At 38.6% G+C, this 17607-nt stretch overlaps 1 protein-coding gene across 1 annotated transcript in view; it reads left to right on the top strand.

The window, feature by feature from the left end:
* Positions 1-17607, top strand: part of TUBGCP3 (tubulin gamma complex component 3) — an 80316-nt gene that overhangs the window by 15206 nt on the left and 47503 nt on the right. The window contains exons 5-11 of the mRNA XM_004423180.3: positions 542-759; positions 2305-2477; positions 4625-4743; positions 5472-5597; positions 8820-8888; positions 9261-9393; positions 11125-11291. Of these exons, the coding sequence (XP_004423237.1) occupies positions 542-759; positions 2305-2477; positions 4625-4743; positions 5472-5597; positions 8820-8888; positions 9261-9393; positions 11125-11291 (1005 nt within the window). The remainder of the gene's footprint in view (positions 1-541; positions 760-2304; positions 2478-4624; positions 4744-5471; positions 5598-8819; positions 8889-9260; positions 9394-11124; positions 11292-17607) is intronic.

Raw genomic sequence — 17607 nt, forward strand, 5'->3', positions numbered from 1 at the left:
TTTCAGATATCCTTATGAACATTAATTACTGTTAGACCAGTGAAAACTCTGTTGTCTCACGGGTTCAATTTTTGACCTGTGCTGTGTTTGAAAAAGCAGTTTGGCGCCTCCATGTCCCAGACAGTCTGGTGTAATAAAATATTCTACTACAGAAATTTGAGTGTTTAAAAAGTTGAAGAATGTGGGTGAAAGAGTCATATTTATCTCTAAAATCTTAGTCTAAGTAATGAGCATTCTTTGGTTATATTATAATGCCAAACTTTTAAAAATATTTGAGTAATTATTTGAGTTTTAGTTTACATGGATTCTGAATAAAGTGTTCAGTTATCAGACCATGGGGAGTTTTGGAGTTCAGAAAACTTCCTACAACTTTATCAGTTCTGGCAATTTCAAAAATATAACTGATTTACTGTTTAATAAGTGCAAAATCCAGTTACAGAAACAGAACTAAAATCTGATATAAATTATCTTTGTTGATCTGGGAAAAGTGTTCTGTAATTTTATATCTCTGTATTGTTAATGCATTTTAATTGATTTTCAGGTTTCTAGCTATGCCACGTTATTTGCTCAAGCGTTACCAAGAGATGCTCACTCCACTCCCTACTACTATGCCAGGCCTCAGACCCTCCCGCTGAACTACCAGGACCGCAGCACCCAGTCGGCGCAGAGCTCTGGCAGCGTCGGGAGCAGCGGCATCAGCAGTATAAGCATGTGTGCCCTCAATGGCCTGGCCCCAACGCCACAGTCCCTCCTCCCAGGGTAAACGAGCTTACCAGCATAGACCCCTCTATTAGTAGAAACAGGAAAACCTCAGGCTTTGACTCAGACATTTTGTGTTCACTGAAACCATCTTTAGAGCCTTGTATGTGCCGGAATCTTCTAGGCACTGTGTCTGATATGCTTTATCTTAGGATTTTACTCTTCCTAAGAACTCATTTTCAGATAGGAATTTTTTCTGCTTCTAGTCATAGTTGACTGTAAGATTTTTGGCCAACTCTTAAGCTATTAATGCACATGCGTATTAGTAAAGGACCTAGGGCCGGCCCTGTGGCTTGGTGGTTAAGTGCGCGCGCTGCAATGCTGGTGGCCCAGGTTCGGATCCCGGGTGCGCATCGAGGCACCACTTCTCCCTCCATCCTGAGGCCGAGTCCCACATACAGCAACTAGAAGGATGTGCAGCTATGACATACAACTATCTACTGGGGCTTTGGGGGGAAAAAATAAAATAAATAAAATCTTTAAAATGTTACCTTTAAAGGACCTAGTTCCTAAGCACAATGTGCAGAGCCTTTCATTTTGAGGTGACTGATTGACATTTCTCTTTCTGTATGCTCATATTTATGTGACTATTTTCCCCTTCATTAACATAGGCTATTCTCTTCATTGAATTATTTAAAAATTAAGTAAAATAAAGCTGTCTTATCCTCAAGCGCTAAGATCTTCAAACTAAGAATTATGGCATCTTACAGTGCATGTGAATTAAGATGAGGAACTATAGGAACACACAACTAGAATGTTACTTTACTGTTGTGTTGTCACGTGTTGTCAAATCTAATCCTGTTTTTAGGAAATACATGCACAAAACATAAATATAAAAATATACATTACATCATACATGATACGTATTAGTGCCATTGAGGTCCTCGTTTTTGTGATTTGCAGTCCCAGGAAGTGTATTTCTGTTACAGTTGTCGAAATGTATGTCCTTAGAAGTCAGCCATCAGGTTCTTAGATCTTCAGAGAGCAGCTTTACATATTCTCCAAATTCATTAACAGCTTTCTTAACCTGGGATGTGCTTTTAGCGTAGATTTTATGTTTGTACGGTTTTGAGATTAATTGAAAATTATGGTATTTCTTTTTACGTTGAGCACCGTGAAGGCTAGGAGACAAGTGAGGATAGGGAAGAGGGTCCGTATTCCAGGGTTTTAACTCCTGTGCTCAACAAATGCTGAGTGAATGAAAGGTGTTAATTTTGAAGTTAAAATTAGTAGTGAATTTCAAAGTGGTTTCAAATGGGTAAAGTATGTTATGTGTTTGTAAAGAAAAATCAAATAGATTTTGATTTTTATGGTTAGAAATGTGGAGGTGGCAGTTGGAGGCTGAATGCCAGCCTCAGGATTCCAGGGAGGCCTTGGACTGATCATTGTTAGAACGCTGGAGTAGGGTTATGTCACTCATGTGTTGCAGTCATAAGATTAGGTAATTCCATATAGTAAGGTAAGAAAAATTTCTGGAAGTGTTTTTGTCTCCTCAATGAATAGCCTGGGTGTTTGGAGATATGAGATGTCTGTTCCTTCTTTTAGACAGTCTCATCAAGCTCCAGGAGTAGGAGACTGTCTTCGACAGCAGTTGGGGTCGCGTCTTGCCTGGACTTTAACTGCAAACCAGCCTTCTTTACAAACCACTACCTCAAAAGGCATCCCCAACCCTGTTTCTCGCACCGGGACAAGGCCAAGAAGAGAAGGGGATGCGGGTGGTGAGTAAGGATATATTTTAATGTAGCTTTTCTTTGGACATTTAGAATTCATGCTTCCCTTACTTTAAAATACTGGTCAGGAATCCCCACTTTCAACCTTTGGGTGGTTTCTTGCTCTCATGATGAGGCTCAGAATCCTAACTGTGGTGTGTGATGCCTTGGGAAGTTCTGGCTTAATCACTCCATGTCGCCCTGACCTTGTAATCTGCACCGCCATTCACTTTTCAGGTCCTTGTCCAAGTGGATTCCCCCATCTGGAGCGCTCTTCTCTTCTCTTCCTCATCACATCCCCCGTCTCTGTTTTTACTCTCTGCCTTTCTTCCTGGGACAGTGTCTCCAGGCTGGGCCAGGCTTCTAGTACAAGTTACCATCTTTCCCGACAGTCTAAGTTCCACCAGGGAGGGGCTGTTTCTGTCTCGTTCACCATGCTGGTGAAGAAGCTCGTTGCAGATTTATTTGGTGGTTAAATGAATGCCTCATTGAGAGTTCTAAAGTTCTGCTAGATTCCAAAGAAAGTTTGAGTTTCTTTCATGAGAACCACCTGAATAGCAGTGTTTGGAACATGAGTATCCTGAAAATAGAAGAAGGGGCTTTATGGTTCATAATCTACAGATTCTGAAATTCCTCTAGCTGTGGTCTATCCTTGCATAGAATGTGAGGATGCGCAGTGTCTTTTAGACTTGTGAGGACGGCTTGGAGCATAGAGCTCAGCCTACCCCTGTGTAGCTGGACTTGCCAGTCTTGCTCTGTCCTGTAACAGGTGACAGCTGTGTGCTCTGGGGCATAGAAGCTGGTTTCAGATGGGGTCAGAGTGCTCTTCTCTGCTTGCTTCCTGTTTGTGTGACTCCTGACCCCTGACGTGCCCTCAAACCTATATTCTGTACAAAGCTAAGAGAGAAAAGGACTGAAAAATATACTTGATTAACCCAGAAGAGCAGGAGAGGAAGTACAAAGGAAGAAAGAAGAGTGGGCTAAATAGAAAACATACTGCAGTAAGGTAAATTTAAATCCAAACATATCAGTAATTACACTAAATTTATATGCATTAGACACTTTGTTTAAAAGACAGATTTTTAAAAAAAAATGCTATTTAGACAATTATGTACTGGTCACAAGAGACACATTTTAAATATAGAAACACAAATAGGTTGAAAGTAAATGGATGGAAAAAACACCTCTTGTAAACACAGACCATAGGAAAGCTGGGTGGCTGTCTTAATATCAAGTAAACGGTGGTAGAAGTGTTGCCAAGGACAGAGGGACATTGCACAACAGCGAAAAGGTCAGTGCTTGGGGAAGAAGTCATATTCCTAAATGTATATTCACCTGCCGACAGAGCTTTCAATGCACAAAGAAAAACCAACAGAACTGCAAAGAAGACACAAACCCGCAATTACAGTTGGTTAACTCAGCTTCTCTCAGTAATTGATGGAAAAAGTAAATAAAAATGATCAATGATGATAGGTAAGATTGGAACAATACTACTAGCAAATTGATGTAATTGATATTTATAGAATATTATCCCCACGACTATGAAATACAAATCTGTCCTCACCTTCTGACTCTGTATGCCTAGTTCTGAGAGTCCTGATGCCCGACTGTGTACTCTGACCATGTTTCTTCTCCCACTGATGAGATCTTGGATTTCTGGGCATTGCCTGCTTGTCATTATCTTGTCATTATTTTGGGTAACACCTTAATTCTAACGTAGCTTGTCCAAGGTTTATGGAAACCATAGTAACTTCTATGCTTTTAAAACTCCTTTTTACTTGGTGTTGGGAATGGACTGAAGTTTGTATGCTTACTCTGTAATAAGCTGCTTTTTCCAAGCACCATCTAAGAAATAATTACGCATCCCTTTGTGATTGATTTGTGCTGCTCCTTGATTATATATTAAGTTCCCACACACAGCTTTGTCTTTTTAGAAGACTTTTGTGTAAGAAATTACGTGATCTCCATATCCTTTTCAGAAAATCCTTTGTTTCTTAAAACTTCATACTCTCTTTTTCATCTTAAGCTCATTTATTTAGTTTTAAAATTTTGTCCTGGTTGCAAAATATATACTCTAAAACTAATTGTGTCATAAAATTGATTTCATTTTAAATGTGTTGTTCAGTAATTACTCTCTTATGAAAACCATTTTACAGGTATCGTGGAAGTTACTGAGGCAGCCCTCGTCCGAGACATTTTGTATGTTTTCCAGGGCATAGATGGCAAAAACATCAAGATGAGCAACACTGAGAATTGTTACAAAGTGGAGGGAAAGGTACAGTAGCTAAAACCCTGCATAAAATATTCAAAAATAAAGAATAAATGTCATGAAGACCAGATAGGAGCTGTTAATTTGAGATGTTATTGGGGTAATGAGGGCTGGAGTTACAAAATCTGATGTCCAGTCAAGTGGCACTATTAAATTCTGGCTTCTATTTCCCTGTGCAGTGTTTGGCTTGTGTAATCTTGTTATGGGGCCCTTTGTCATCAATTCTTGCTTCCTTTCCCTTCTGTTTCTTCGTTTCCTCATTTTCACTGATGCAGCCACCCCACTACCCGGTTTCTGCATCCTGTGGTGGGGATGCCAGAGGTACCTCAGCGACAGGCACGACTTGGCATCTTTGCGCTGATACAGGATTCCAGATGAGGTGGCTCTGCTTGCTTTTGCTTTCCTCTCCCACAGCCCTTCTTGTTGATGTTGTGCTCTTCTGCAACTCACAGCTGTTTCACGAGGTGACGAACGACACAGACTGTCCCTGGCCAATCCCTCCACAGGGGGACGCGACCCAAGTGGTGTTTTACTTTCCTGCTTGTCACCTGATGCTTTTTGTTTCCCAGAATCTCATTGTTTTCACTTTAATGATGGTATATTATTTACTTTTAAATTTCATGTGTTGAAGCCTAAGAATTATAATATTAAAAGTACAAATGGTTGAAAAAAATAATAATTAAAGTTCTAGTGTAATTTTTTTATCTTTACCTCTTGATATATTTACTTTTTAGGCAAACTTAAGTAAGTCCTTGAGGGATACGGCAGTCAGACTTGCTGAACTGGGATGGTTACATAATAAAATCAGAAAATACACCGACCAGAGGAGTCTAGACCGTTCATTTGGACTCGTAGGTCAGGTATGTTCATTATTACTAGAACATTCAGGATGCCGTTCACTTTGGGAAATGCTTCATCTACTTAAAATCTTATGAAAATAATTCTTAAGAGGCTTGTTTTTAAATAAAGAAGCTAATAGACGACAGTATCAGTCATGGTCCACTCAAGAGAATAGAAACCACGGTAGGTATTGACAAGGATAACCAAATACAGCAAATTGTTCACCTAGCTGTAGGAGGACCATAAAAGCAAAAGAATACAAATGCTAATTTAAAACAGAGGTAGAACTGGGGAGCAGAGAGAAGAGGTTGGGATTATCAGAATCCAGTAGCTTCTGGGAGGGGCTCCCAGCAGATGCAACCCTCTGAGGAGGGGCCTGCTAGGACACAGACCTGTGAGCAGGGGACTCCCAGCTGCTGTGGGTGCCCCAGGCGGCACAGTGAGACTGGATTGGGGAATGCTCCAGAAGGCAGGCAGCCAACTGCTGCTGCTGGCCAGCACGGCCACGGCTGGGGCAATGCCTACAGGGTGGCAAGTAGTTGGGAAGGAACTGGTCCTTCCCCTCCTCCTCCTTCTGGAAACAGACAGGAGGCAGCCAATAAAGAAGTGAAGTTTACAGAGTCCCAACTCCTTTTAAAGGTTAAGCAGCGTAGGATTTTGCCCTCAAGTTGATTCTTGGGCAGTAATTATTTCCTATGAAATCTCCAAAAAATTATCGAGAGGGAGAGAGAGTGACAAGTAAGTAGACTGCACGTGGGCACAGCATAGCATGACAGCACGGCTGGTGACAAGGAGCGGCTTTGAAGTGAGACCACCCAGGTCACATGTTGGCTTCACCCTTTAATAGTTATGGCATCTTGCACAGATTTCCTTCTCTTGGCCCTAGTTTCTTTGTAGAATGGAGGTGATGATAACGTGCAAGATGATGTTCTCCAAGGTTGTGAGCACTAGGAGACAGTGCGTAGAATGCTGCTTGTCCCTAGCCCAGCGCTGTTGCCTTAATCCTGTTCACCAGTATAGACAGACAGTTGGCTGGATGGGCCAGGTCCCCTTCTCCCCTCTCACTGCAACAGATGGGAAAGATGAAGCCTTCAGGACCAGGCGCCACCTGGCATTAATGACGCGTGGAGTTCGCAAGCCAGGTGAGCCCACTGGCCATCCATCCTAGCAGCATGCTGTGGTTTCTGGGAGTCCTTGCCTCCTTTCCAAAGGACCATCTTATCATGTCTTTGTATCATTCCCTAATGAATGCAAATTCCACTGATGTGTCCTAGTCACCTTATTAGATATGATGCAAAGCAAACAGAAAATGAAGACAGGAAAACTGAATAAACTATTATATGGTTATCTGATTGCAGCAGATTGATTGGTAATCACTGTGGTAGCGTCATACAATATTTTATAGTACTGTATTTTAAAATCTTTTCTCTTGTATTTGATTCTCTTAACAACCCTCTAAAATTAGCAGGGTAAAGGTTAATTGTCCCCATTTTGTGGATATAAAAGTTAAACCTCAGAAAGTTTAATTGATTTGTCCACATTGCCCTGACATATTCTGTGGGACCAGAATATGATGTGTAACTTCTGCTCAGAAGCTCTTTCCATTCCGCTCTCATTTCCTGCTTTTTAAATCATTACTCTGTACTGTCTAGTTACTGAGGAAGTAGTGGTTTTGCTTATTAGAAGAATGATTGGTGCTCTCCTTGGGGCGACCCTGTGTCCCAGTTAGCTGGGGAGTCCCGATTTTTGCCTGTTGTCCCAGTGTGGTTATTATCAGCCCCCTTTCGCTCTCAGAAGTATCCTGGCTCTAGACATGCTAAATGGAACAAAGTCTTATTTATAAAGGAAGATAGTGTTTCCTAAGTATGAAACTTGTATTTGCTTTTTAATAACCCAGGGTGAGAACAGCCTCAGGTAACTGAACCCCTCCGTGTGAACACACAGGTGCTGAGTTACTCAGTGTAATTCCGTGGTCTTGGTTGGAGACCACTTACAGGCTGACTGGTATACTCCTGTATATATTTATCTTCTACATGATAGATTATGATTTCATTATTTCTAATGATCAGCAGTTTGGGTATTGTTTTTGCTTTTAACTTTTATGTGTTTGTGTATGTCTGTCTGCCCTGGGCACTGGGATGGGGTTTTTGTAAAAAGAGATGCTGGGCCTGCAAAGATGCCATGTTGTTTTCTCTGTGAATATTAGTTAGGAAAACTGACCTGAAGTGTCAGCAGCTCCCGTGTCTGCCTTGTGCCATGTTGTCTCATTTATTCCTCCTGTGTAGATGGGCCAGTGATGCTTGGGGACAGGGAGGGGCTGGCCCAAGGTGATATGCCCAGGGTATGCCCAGGATTTCACGCTGAGGTCATCTGGTTCGAAAACTGAGAGAGTCCATCTTGCAGCTCTCACTTTTGACATGTTCACTGGAGTCTGCAAAAGCAGTGTTTTATGTTCATTTTTATAGCCTACTGTAAGGATGAAAATGTTTGTATTAGACCCAATCCACAAAACATAAATACAGTAAGTATAAACCTAGAGATGACTGATTATGTATTGCTTTAAAATATGCAGAAAAGTGTGAAGCCTGATATTTAAAGAAAACAGATTTTATCCTTTGCAAGTTCTGTCTGTTATAGGTTCTCTTGGAAACCAAAGCTTCCTGCTGAGTATTCCTGGGTTTACATCCCATAGTTCATTCCAGAAAGTTCTTGGACTATGTGAAGGTCCTTCTTACAGCTTCTGACTTGACACCTTTTTAGCATTTAAGATTGGAGAAGTACAAAGAAGTTTTTAGTAAGATGGAAGGGAAAAATTAGCAGTATAGACTCCCTCCAGAATGGGGGGAAATTGGTGTAGAGTTGCCAATTGTAAAATTTTGCCAATTAAGAACATTAAAGAAAATTATATTTAACTCTAAAAATTTAGAAGCAACGTAATCTTAAAATAAAGGATCATTGTTCAAAGTGAATACGCTTTTAGCTTTATGAGATACGTACTCCATTTTCTTCATTTCTCTTCTGCAAAGTTCATGCTAAAGGACACTTCCCTAACATTATTAAATATATATATTGTGGTGGTTAAACCTGCTAGAAGACCGTTGACAGAACCAGAATTTAAATCATGCAGAGCACCCAAACTTCGTCTTAAAGCATTGTGCTTGTGCAGTTCAAATTTTGTGTAATGACTATGTCATGTGTAATGACTATGTTGTACATTAATTATACTTACTCTTTCTACACAGAGCTTTTGTGCTGCCTTGCACCAAGAACTCAAAGAATACTACCGATTACTTTCTGTTTTACATTCCCAGGTAAATACTTTGTTTTTATTAATTTGTTCATGATTTGAAGTGTTACAAAATGGCAACTGTATAGAATTTTTAAGTTTCTTCATAAATTACTGTTAAAAGATAAAAATCTGTTTGATAATACTGCTTGTAAGATCTGGAAATCTATAAAGTTTCAATGTATCCTAGAGCCAATTAATGGCTAATTTTCAGGGTCCTGTCTACCATTTAAACAGCTCAGTTGTAGCTTGAAGGAACTGTTGTTCTCTCAGAGGGGACCTTTTGTTTCATTTTTATGAGAATAATCCCTTTCCCATATTCACTTGACATGGATTAAGAAGTGATTGACGTATTTAGGGACCTGTACTTAAACATTACATTATTATTGTTTTTCAGCTACAGTTAGAGGATGATCAGGGTGTGAATTTGGGCCTTGAGAGTAGCTTAACACTCCGGCGCCTCCTGGTGTGGACGTACGACCCCAAGATAAGACTGAAGACCCTCGCGGCCCTGGTGGACCACTGCCAAGGTTGTTTTGCGTTTCATGGACCCGCTGTATTTCAAAGCAGGTTTTAAGGAATGTCATCTAGGTTTATTTTTGCGCCTGCTCTTTTGTAGCCTTAACAACCATAAGTATGCTGATTGATAAAAATTAATAGATATGAACTTAATAGGGGAAAATAACCAGTTGTCAACGTGGCCCAGTATTTGCACTTGTAGAAGCTCAGGATTTCATTGAAATGAGGGAAGAAAGGAGGAGAGTATCTGATTTTTGAAGATTTCTCTTCTTTTTGTGGTCCTTGGTGTTATAACTGTTTTTTTATTTCTTCTTTTACTTGACTCTTAACTAGCTGCCTTTCCTAGCGTTTCATTCTTCCTGAGGTCATGGTCTCTGTCTGGGTTCACCAGCTTTATGTTACAACTTCCCATGTTTGCATGTCTGGCTTTGGCCTCTTCTGGGCTCTCGGTCTGTATTTCTAGTTGCCTTCTGAATGTTTTTTCTCACTGTTTGTGCTACCTTGGCCAAGAACCTTTTTCTTTACTTTTCCTCGTCTGTAACATTGGGACACTAATAGTCTGGACTTCTTAGGATTGTTAGGACTAAATGAATTGTGAAAAGCCAGAGGTCTGCCCCGTAGTTCATGGCTCAGTGTTCGTTGCCATCCTCCTAATGGACGGTTGACAAGAACCAGAACTTCAGCATGTCTAAATCCAAGTTCATTATGCCGTCCGTGCTCTGCCTCCTTCACCGCCTGGCACTTCCCCTAGAAAAAAGTTGAATACAGTGAATAAATATCTCCTTTTTCTCCAATTACCAGCACTCCCCCATAATTGGACTCCTACCAGACTCCTCCTTTATTTTCGTCCCACTGCCCCGTCTCTTTCAGTGTCCAATTAGCCACAGACGTCCTGGTGCCTGACTCCTTTGTATGTTTCAAATCGCTGCTGCTCCGTCAGATGCGGTTTGAACCCTGCTCTGTGCTTTCCTTATGCACCACTGTATAACCTGCTGACTGGCTCTGTCTTTGGTCTCCAAGCCTCCATTTTTGTGCATACATGCCAGAAGAATCTTATTAAAATTAGATCACGTCAGTCCTTTCCTTCAGATCTTTCAGCAATCTAATAAAATCCTGAATTCTTAATATGACATAAGGAACTCTTCATGGGCTTATATTTTTGGACCTGATTTTTGCTACTCCCAAAACATCATACTGAGCTGTGCTCCCAAGACACAGGGGACTGTTGTCTCAACATAGAGCAGTATTTTTCAAACTGTAAGTTGCAACCAGTTAATGGGTTATGAAATCAACTTAGTGAATTGAGACTAGCATATTATGCCAAAAGAAAATAAAGGAAGAAAATATTTAAGTGTAAGTATTGTTTTGTAAAACTTTTATTTTTTGTGTATGTTTGTTTGTATACTGGATTGCAGTATAAAATATGAATCTTAATGTGTGTCTCAGTCAAAAAGGTGAAAAGTCATGTTCTAGGTCATATAGCGAGTCAAGTTTTTTGCTACTGACAAACCCTGTAGTGGTTGTGAACAGATGAGGGACTCGCTTTGGCTTGTGTAAAGTCCGGAGTGGACTCTTGATCTCTTGGTTCCTGATCCATGACATGTTTACCGCTGCTTCTAGGTCCAAAGGGATGTTAGGGAAACAAACACACTTTATCTCAATTATTTGGCCATTTTGGTTAGTGTTAAGTTTTTGGCTTCTACTGTGAATGTAAAATTGGGTGTTTTTCCTGTATCCCCCAGGAAGGAAAGGAGGTGAGCTGGCCTCAGCGGTCCACGCCTACACGAAAACAGGGGACCCGTACACAAGGTCCCTGGTGCAGCACATTCTCAGCTTAGTGTCGCATCCCGTCCTGAGCTTCCTCTACCGGTGGATATACGACGGGGAGCTCGAGGACACTTACCATGAAGTAAGGAATGCTACTCGAGTCTCAGACTCAAATTGTAGAAGCATGGGCACTCCATTGCTCTTTTTTCTGTTAATGGTAATGCCGCCACACTTCACTTGAATGCCGTGCACATTTTGTACAGTGCTCTGAAAGCCAGTTATCTCATTGATCAGCAGAGCTGTGTTTAGTTAGTGGAAAATTGTTATCCCAATTTTAATAGTGGGAAACTCAGCAAGGTCAAATCACTTATCCAGGTTTACAGGCAAGTTGGCAGCAAAGCTAGGATTGGGTCTCCTAAGTGTTAGTCCAGTTTTCCTTACAGCGCAGTGTTGCGTGTTCCATTGCTTTGCATGGTTACTGTATAGACTAAACTTGCTTTGATTAACTATGATGCTAAAAATTTTAACAAAACAAGTTATTTGTATATATGTATATATACCATAATGCAACATACGTGTTCCTCAAATGCAACATATGTGTTCTGCCATAATGCAACATATGTGTTCCTCAAAGGCACATAGTAAAAACCACAGGACTTCTGACAAAAAGTAGAGTGAGGGGCACCACACTCAAAACCTTGTCACTGACATTAAATAAAAGGGTAGAACTTAATAGAAGTTCTAGCACAGTTTTTAACACGTTAAATGGTTAAGAATGTGTAAAGCCTAGAATAAATATGGCATTTACCTTAAAAAGGCCTGATGTTGGCTTGTGGCCGTGGGCAGGAGGAAGGTTATCTGCAGTGGAGTGGAAGGCTGTGGCTGCTGATACACACGATGAATTCAGGTGACTGGTGGAGTTGGAGATGTGTCTGTGTGTGTGATTTGTGGATTCCCACGTGGCTGTGTTCCTGTTTTCTTCTGGTTTCTCATGGATGAAATTACACGTATGCAATCATGAAGTTTGTGTTATGTTCAGATTGTTTCTTGATGTATCAGTTGTGCTATAACAAGTTGTTTTTAAACAAGCATGATGGCAGAACTGACTGTACATGGTGTTGTTTCCTGGTTACTTTTGAAACACGTAAGTGACAGTCTGCATGTGCATATGTATCGTGTGAGTCACTCAGTATTTCCTGGAGCTCCTGCCATGACGGTATTATCGTTGGACTTTATTACTGCATCTTATTTCACTGTATAGACATCCTTTTTTTATTTAGCAACTCTCCCATTGATGGAGGTTATGTTCTTTGTAGTTTTAAATCTTATGAATATTGTTAAAGTGAATATCCTTTTATGTGCCTCCTTGTGCATATTTGTCAGTTTCTCTAGGGAGAGTGCTGGGATTGCTGGGTTGTGGGCAATGCATACTTTAAGCTTTGATTCTGCCCTTTCGAGCTCTGGAGTGGCTCTACCAGTTTACCCTACAGCCAGCTTTCTATTGTGGTTCTTGTTCCTCCACCCTGTCAGCACTTCACTTTACCCAACTTTCATAGAAGTGTTTTTAATCTAATATATGAGATGTGCTGTCTCCTATGGTATTTATTTGCATTTCACTGGTTACTAGTGAGATTGACGAGCTTTTCATGTTTATTGGTTATTTTTATTTCTTCTACTAATTGCTGTTTGTATCCTTTGCCCATTTTTCCTGGGGATTTGTCTGTCCTTTTAGAATTGATTCTTGGGATAGTTTTATACATTTGGATATCTTGTATCTGTAATTGCACTTTTTTCCTTTAATTTTTTTTAAATTGTTTATTTTCACATTATTTCAGACTTAGAGAAAAGTTTTCCTTGCTTTTTTGCACATTTCTACTTGGATATGAATTCGGGATCAGCTTGTCAGTTCTGCCAAAAGTTACTTTGTTATATTGATAGGAATCGCACATTGAATTTATAGATTAAGAAGAAATGTTTTTATGTTTCCTATATTCCTTTTGCTAAATGAGCTATTTTCTATGAATTGAAAGCTTTGAAAGGTATTATGTTTTCATTTTACTAATGGTAACCTTTAAGTTTTTCCGAACTTTCTTTAACCTGAATTTTTCTAAATGCTAAAGTCAAGAGTAAACTAGTTTCTTTAATCTGCTCCTGCCGTTAAGATGAGGAATTTGTACCTCCCCCATTTTCTGCCCTGCCATATAGTTAATCTCTTTAGCTTTTGTTTAGATCTTAATTTTATAATTTTTCATTTTTTGATATGCAATTTATAAAAATTGCCTTCTCTTTCAGGATTTTCATTTGTTTTGCTTTGCCTTTGGATTTGCGTCAGTTACTTAGACATATATCTCTTATGTTAACTGATATCATTCCTTACCACCAAGCTCAATTATAACTCCTGTTATTGAGATATCCATACAGAAAAGTACACAGATCTCAAGTGTAAAGCTTAATATATATTACAGAATGAGCCACCATCCAGGTCAGGATAGCACCTCAGCAGCACCTCCATTGTTATCTGCCCCCCATCACTGCCCCTTCCGTATTCCTAAAGGAATACACTGTCCTCACTTCTAACACCATAGTTTTGTCTTATTTTAAATTTTTCATAAATGGAGTCATAGATTTCGTATATGCTAAAAAACATTTACATGCCATCTACAGGAAAGCATACTTTGTGTTCATCATAGTTAAGTATGAATCTTTAGTTTTAGGTACTATTTCTGGAAAGTGCCATAAAGTTGTTTATTTAATTAGAACTTTAAATCAGACTTAATTGTTCAAGATTAAATGGAGACTTTAATTCTTGTACAGTTCAGTTTTTATCCATCATTACTGTTGTGATGAGGAGACTTTTAGGTAATGCCTTTCCTTTGATAGAGTGAGACTTGTCATTTTTAATGCATTTGAAGTCTTCTGGAATTACAGGATGGGGGGAATTTTGGAAACTTTAAAAACTTGTGTAAGTGATTATTTACAATGCTTATTAAATCTCCTGACTGTTATCATAATAAGAAAAATTATCTGAGTTTTAGAAATTTGTTATGAACTTGAGAGAGTCTAAATGATTTTGTGGGTAAGAAAATAAAAAATGAACATTCTTTTCAGGATGTATGTTCTTTTTATATTATGATTTGTATATGGTGAACCATGCTTAGCTGTGTAAATTTATGAGAAATACCTTGACCTTGTATCCTGGGCGAGTGATTTAGCCTTCCACAGTTTGCCCTCCACAGTTTTCCTCAGTTTGCTTTCCACACCTTTCGTATGTGTACAATAGTAGTGCCTGTCTCCTGGGATTTTGTGTGTCTGTGAGGATTGAGTCAGGCAAATGCTAAGTGTGTAATATATAACCTGCTTTTAATTAATATAAAAAGAGCATTGGATAAAATATGAATATATGATGTCCCTAAGATGTCTGTGGCCTTTCTCTTATTAGCGTTGTCCTCTGTCTTCTTCGTTTTCTGTTGAACCCTAAATTTATGAATATTCATTGAAATCTTTGCTTAATTTTGGGAAAATTCTCTTTAATTTACTCTAAATAATATATTTACCATAAGAATTTGGTAGTTTAGACAATTGCATTGTGTGTTTGACTTGTATGTAATTAAAATTTGGGAATTTTTGTCTCTTCAGTACCTATGTAGGTTAGTTTTTCCTCAGTCTGCATAATGAGTTATAACTGGGTTGTAAAATCGTATTTCTTTAAGTGTATAGCTAACTCTAAATAGCTATAGGTGAGCTTTATAACCACTCATTTAATATTAGTTAATTAAGTGTCTGCATAGGGAAATGCTGCTTTCTCTAATCAAAAGAAAGCACAAAATATGAATGAACAGATAGAAATTGTAAAAAGGAACCAAATAGAAATTCTGGAGTTGAAAAGTACAAAAACTGAAATGAAAGACATCACTGTTGGGGCTCAACAGCAGATTTGAGGAGGAAGAAGGAAAAAGGACTTGAAGATGGATCAACTGAGACTATGCAGTCTGAGGAACAGAAAGGAAAAAGAAGGAAGGAAAATGAAAAGAGCCTAAGAGACCTCTCTGGTACTTGAATTTGATGAAAAACATTGATCTACACATTCAGGGAGCTCAAAAAATACAAAGGAGGATAAACTCACGGAGATCCACAGCAAGACACTTTATAATCAAACTGTGGAAAGACAAAGAAAGACAAAGAGAAAATCTCGAAAGCATCAAGCGAGGAAAACTCATCAAATAGAAGGGACCCTCAATTAGATTAGCAGCTGATTTCTCATCAGAAACTGTGGAGGCCAGAAGGCAGTAGGGTTTTATATTCAAAATACTGAAAGAGAAAAAATATCCTTCAGTAATTCTGTATCCTGCAAAAACTCTTCTTCATAAATAATGAAAGAGAAATGAAGACATTTCCAGATAAATAAAGCCTGAGAGTTCCTAAGAAAACTATCAACCTGACTCATGAAGAAATGGAAAATCTGAATAGACCTATATAACAGGTAAAGAGATTGAATCAATAATCTAAAAAACTTTGCAATAAAGAAAAGCCCAGGACCAGAGGGCTTCATTGATGAGTTCTACCAAATATTTAAAGAATCAACACCAATCCTTCTCAGACTCTTCCAAACAATAGAAGAGGAAGGAACACTTAACTCATTTTATGAGGTAGTATTACTATGATACCACAGACAGAGACAACACAGGAAAACTACAGACCAATATCCCTTATGAATATAGATGCAGAAATCCCCATAAAATACCAAAAAATGGAATTGCTGAAGAGGATTGTACACTATAACCAAGTGACATTTACCCCAACAATGCAAGAGTAGTTCAACATAATCAAAATCAATATAATATGCCATATTAATAGAATGAAGGAAAAAAACACAACAGCAACTCAATTGATGTAGAAAAAACGTGATAAAATTCACTATTTCGTGATAAAATGTCCAAACTAGAAAGAAAGGAACTTTCTCACCTAATAAAGGGCATCTATGAAAGACGAACAGATAACATCATACTTAATGGTAAAAGAATGCGTGCTTTCTCCCTAAGATCAGGAACAAGACAAGGGTGTCCGTTTTCACCACTTCTCTTCAGCATTATACTGGAAGTTCTAGCCAGGGCAGTTAGGCAAGGCAAACAATTAAAAGACAAAGACGTCCAAAATGGAAAGGAAGTAAAATTATCTCTGTTCACAGATGACATGATCTTATATGCAGAAAAATGAAAGTATTCAGATGTTTATCTAATAAACAAGTTTGCCAGATTAGCTGGATATAATATCAATACACAAAAATCAGTTATATTTTTATATACTTGAAATAAACAATCCAAAAATGAAATTAAAAAAACAATCCCATGTACAGTAGTATCAAAACCAGTAAAATACTTAGGAATAAATTTAACCAAGAAAGTGCAAGATGTGTACACTGAAAACTACAAAACATTGTTGAAAGAAATGAAGGAAGACCTAAATAAATGGAAAGACACCCCATGTTCATGGATTGGAAGACTCAATATTGTTAGGATGGCAATACTCCCCAAACTGATTCCAGATTCAATGTAGTCTCTATCAAAATTCCAGTGGCCTTTTTTGCAGCAATGAAAAACCTGATCCTCAAATTCATATGGAAATGCACAGGGCACTGAATAGCTAAAACACTCTTGAAAGAAAGAATAAAGTTGAAAGACTCACACTTCCTGATTTCAAAACGTATTACAATGCAAGGTAATCAAAACAGTGTGGTACTGTCATAAGTATAGACTAGTATATTAACAGTAGAATTGAGAGTCCAGAAATAAACAGAAATATTCATTTGTGTTTGATTGATTTTTCAACAAGGGTCCCAAGACCACTCAGTGGAGAAGGAATAGTCTTTTCAACAAATGGTGCTTGGACAGCTGGATAGCTACATGCAAAAGAATGAATTTGGACCTCAGTTGCATACCGTATATAAAAATTAACTCAAAATAGACGTGACACCTACAGCTGTAAAATTTGTAGAAGTAAACACAGGTGTAAATCTTTGTGACTGACGATTAGGCAATGCTTTCTTAGATATGTCACGTCCAGCATAAGCATGAGCAAAAAAAGAAAAAAATGGATGAATTGGATTTCATCGAAATGAAAAACTTCTGTACATCAAAGGACACTATTGAGGAAGTAAAAAACAACCCACAGAATGGGAGAAAATATTTGCAAATCATATGTGTGGTAAAAGTCTAGTATCCAGAATATATAAAGAACTATCACAAATCAACAACAAAAAGATAATCCAATTAAAAAATAGAGTACTTAAGTAGACATTTTTCCAAAGAAGATATACAAATGGGCAGTAAGCACAGGAAAAGATTCTTATCATCATTAGTCATCAGGGAAATGTAAATCAAAACCACAGTTAGATACCACATCACACTCACTTGGATGGTATTAAAAAACAAAAGCAGGGGCCGGCCCGGTGGCGTAGCGGT

The sequence above is a fragment of the Ceratotherium simum genome, chromosome 10 (genome assembly GCF_057802395.1).
Source record: "Ceratotherium simum simum isolate JZ-2026a chromosome 10, ASM5780239v1, whole genome shotgun sequence".
NCBI lineage: Eukaryota > Metazoa > Chordata > Mammalia > Perissodactyla > Rhinocerotidae > Ceratotherium > Ceratotherium simum.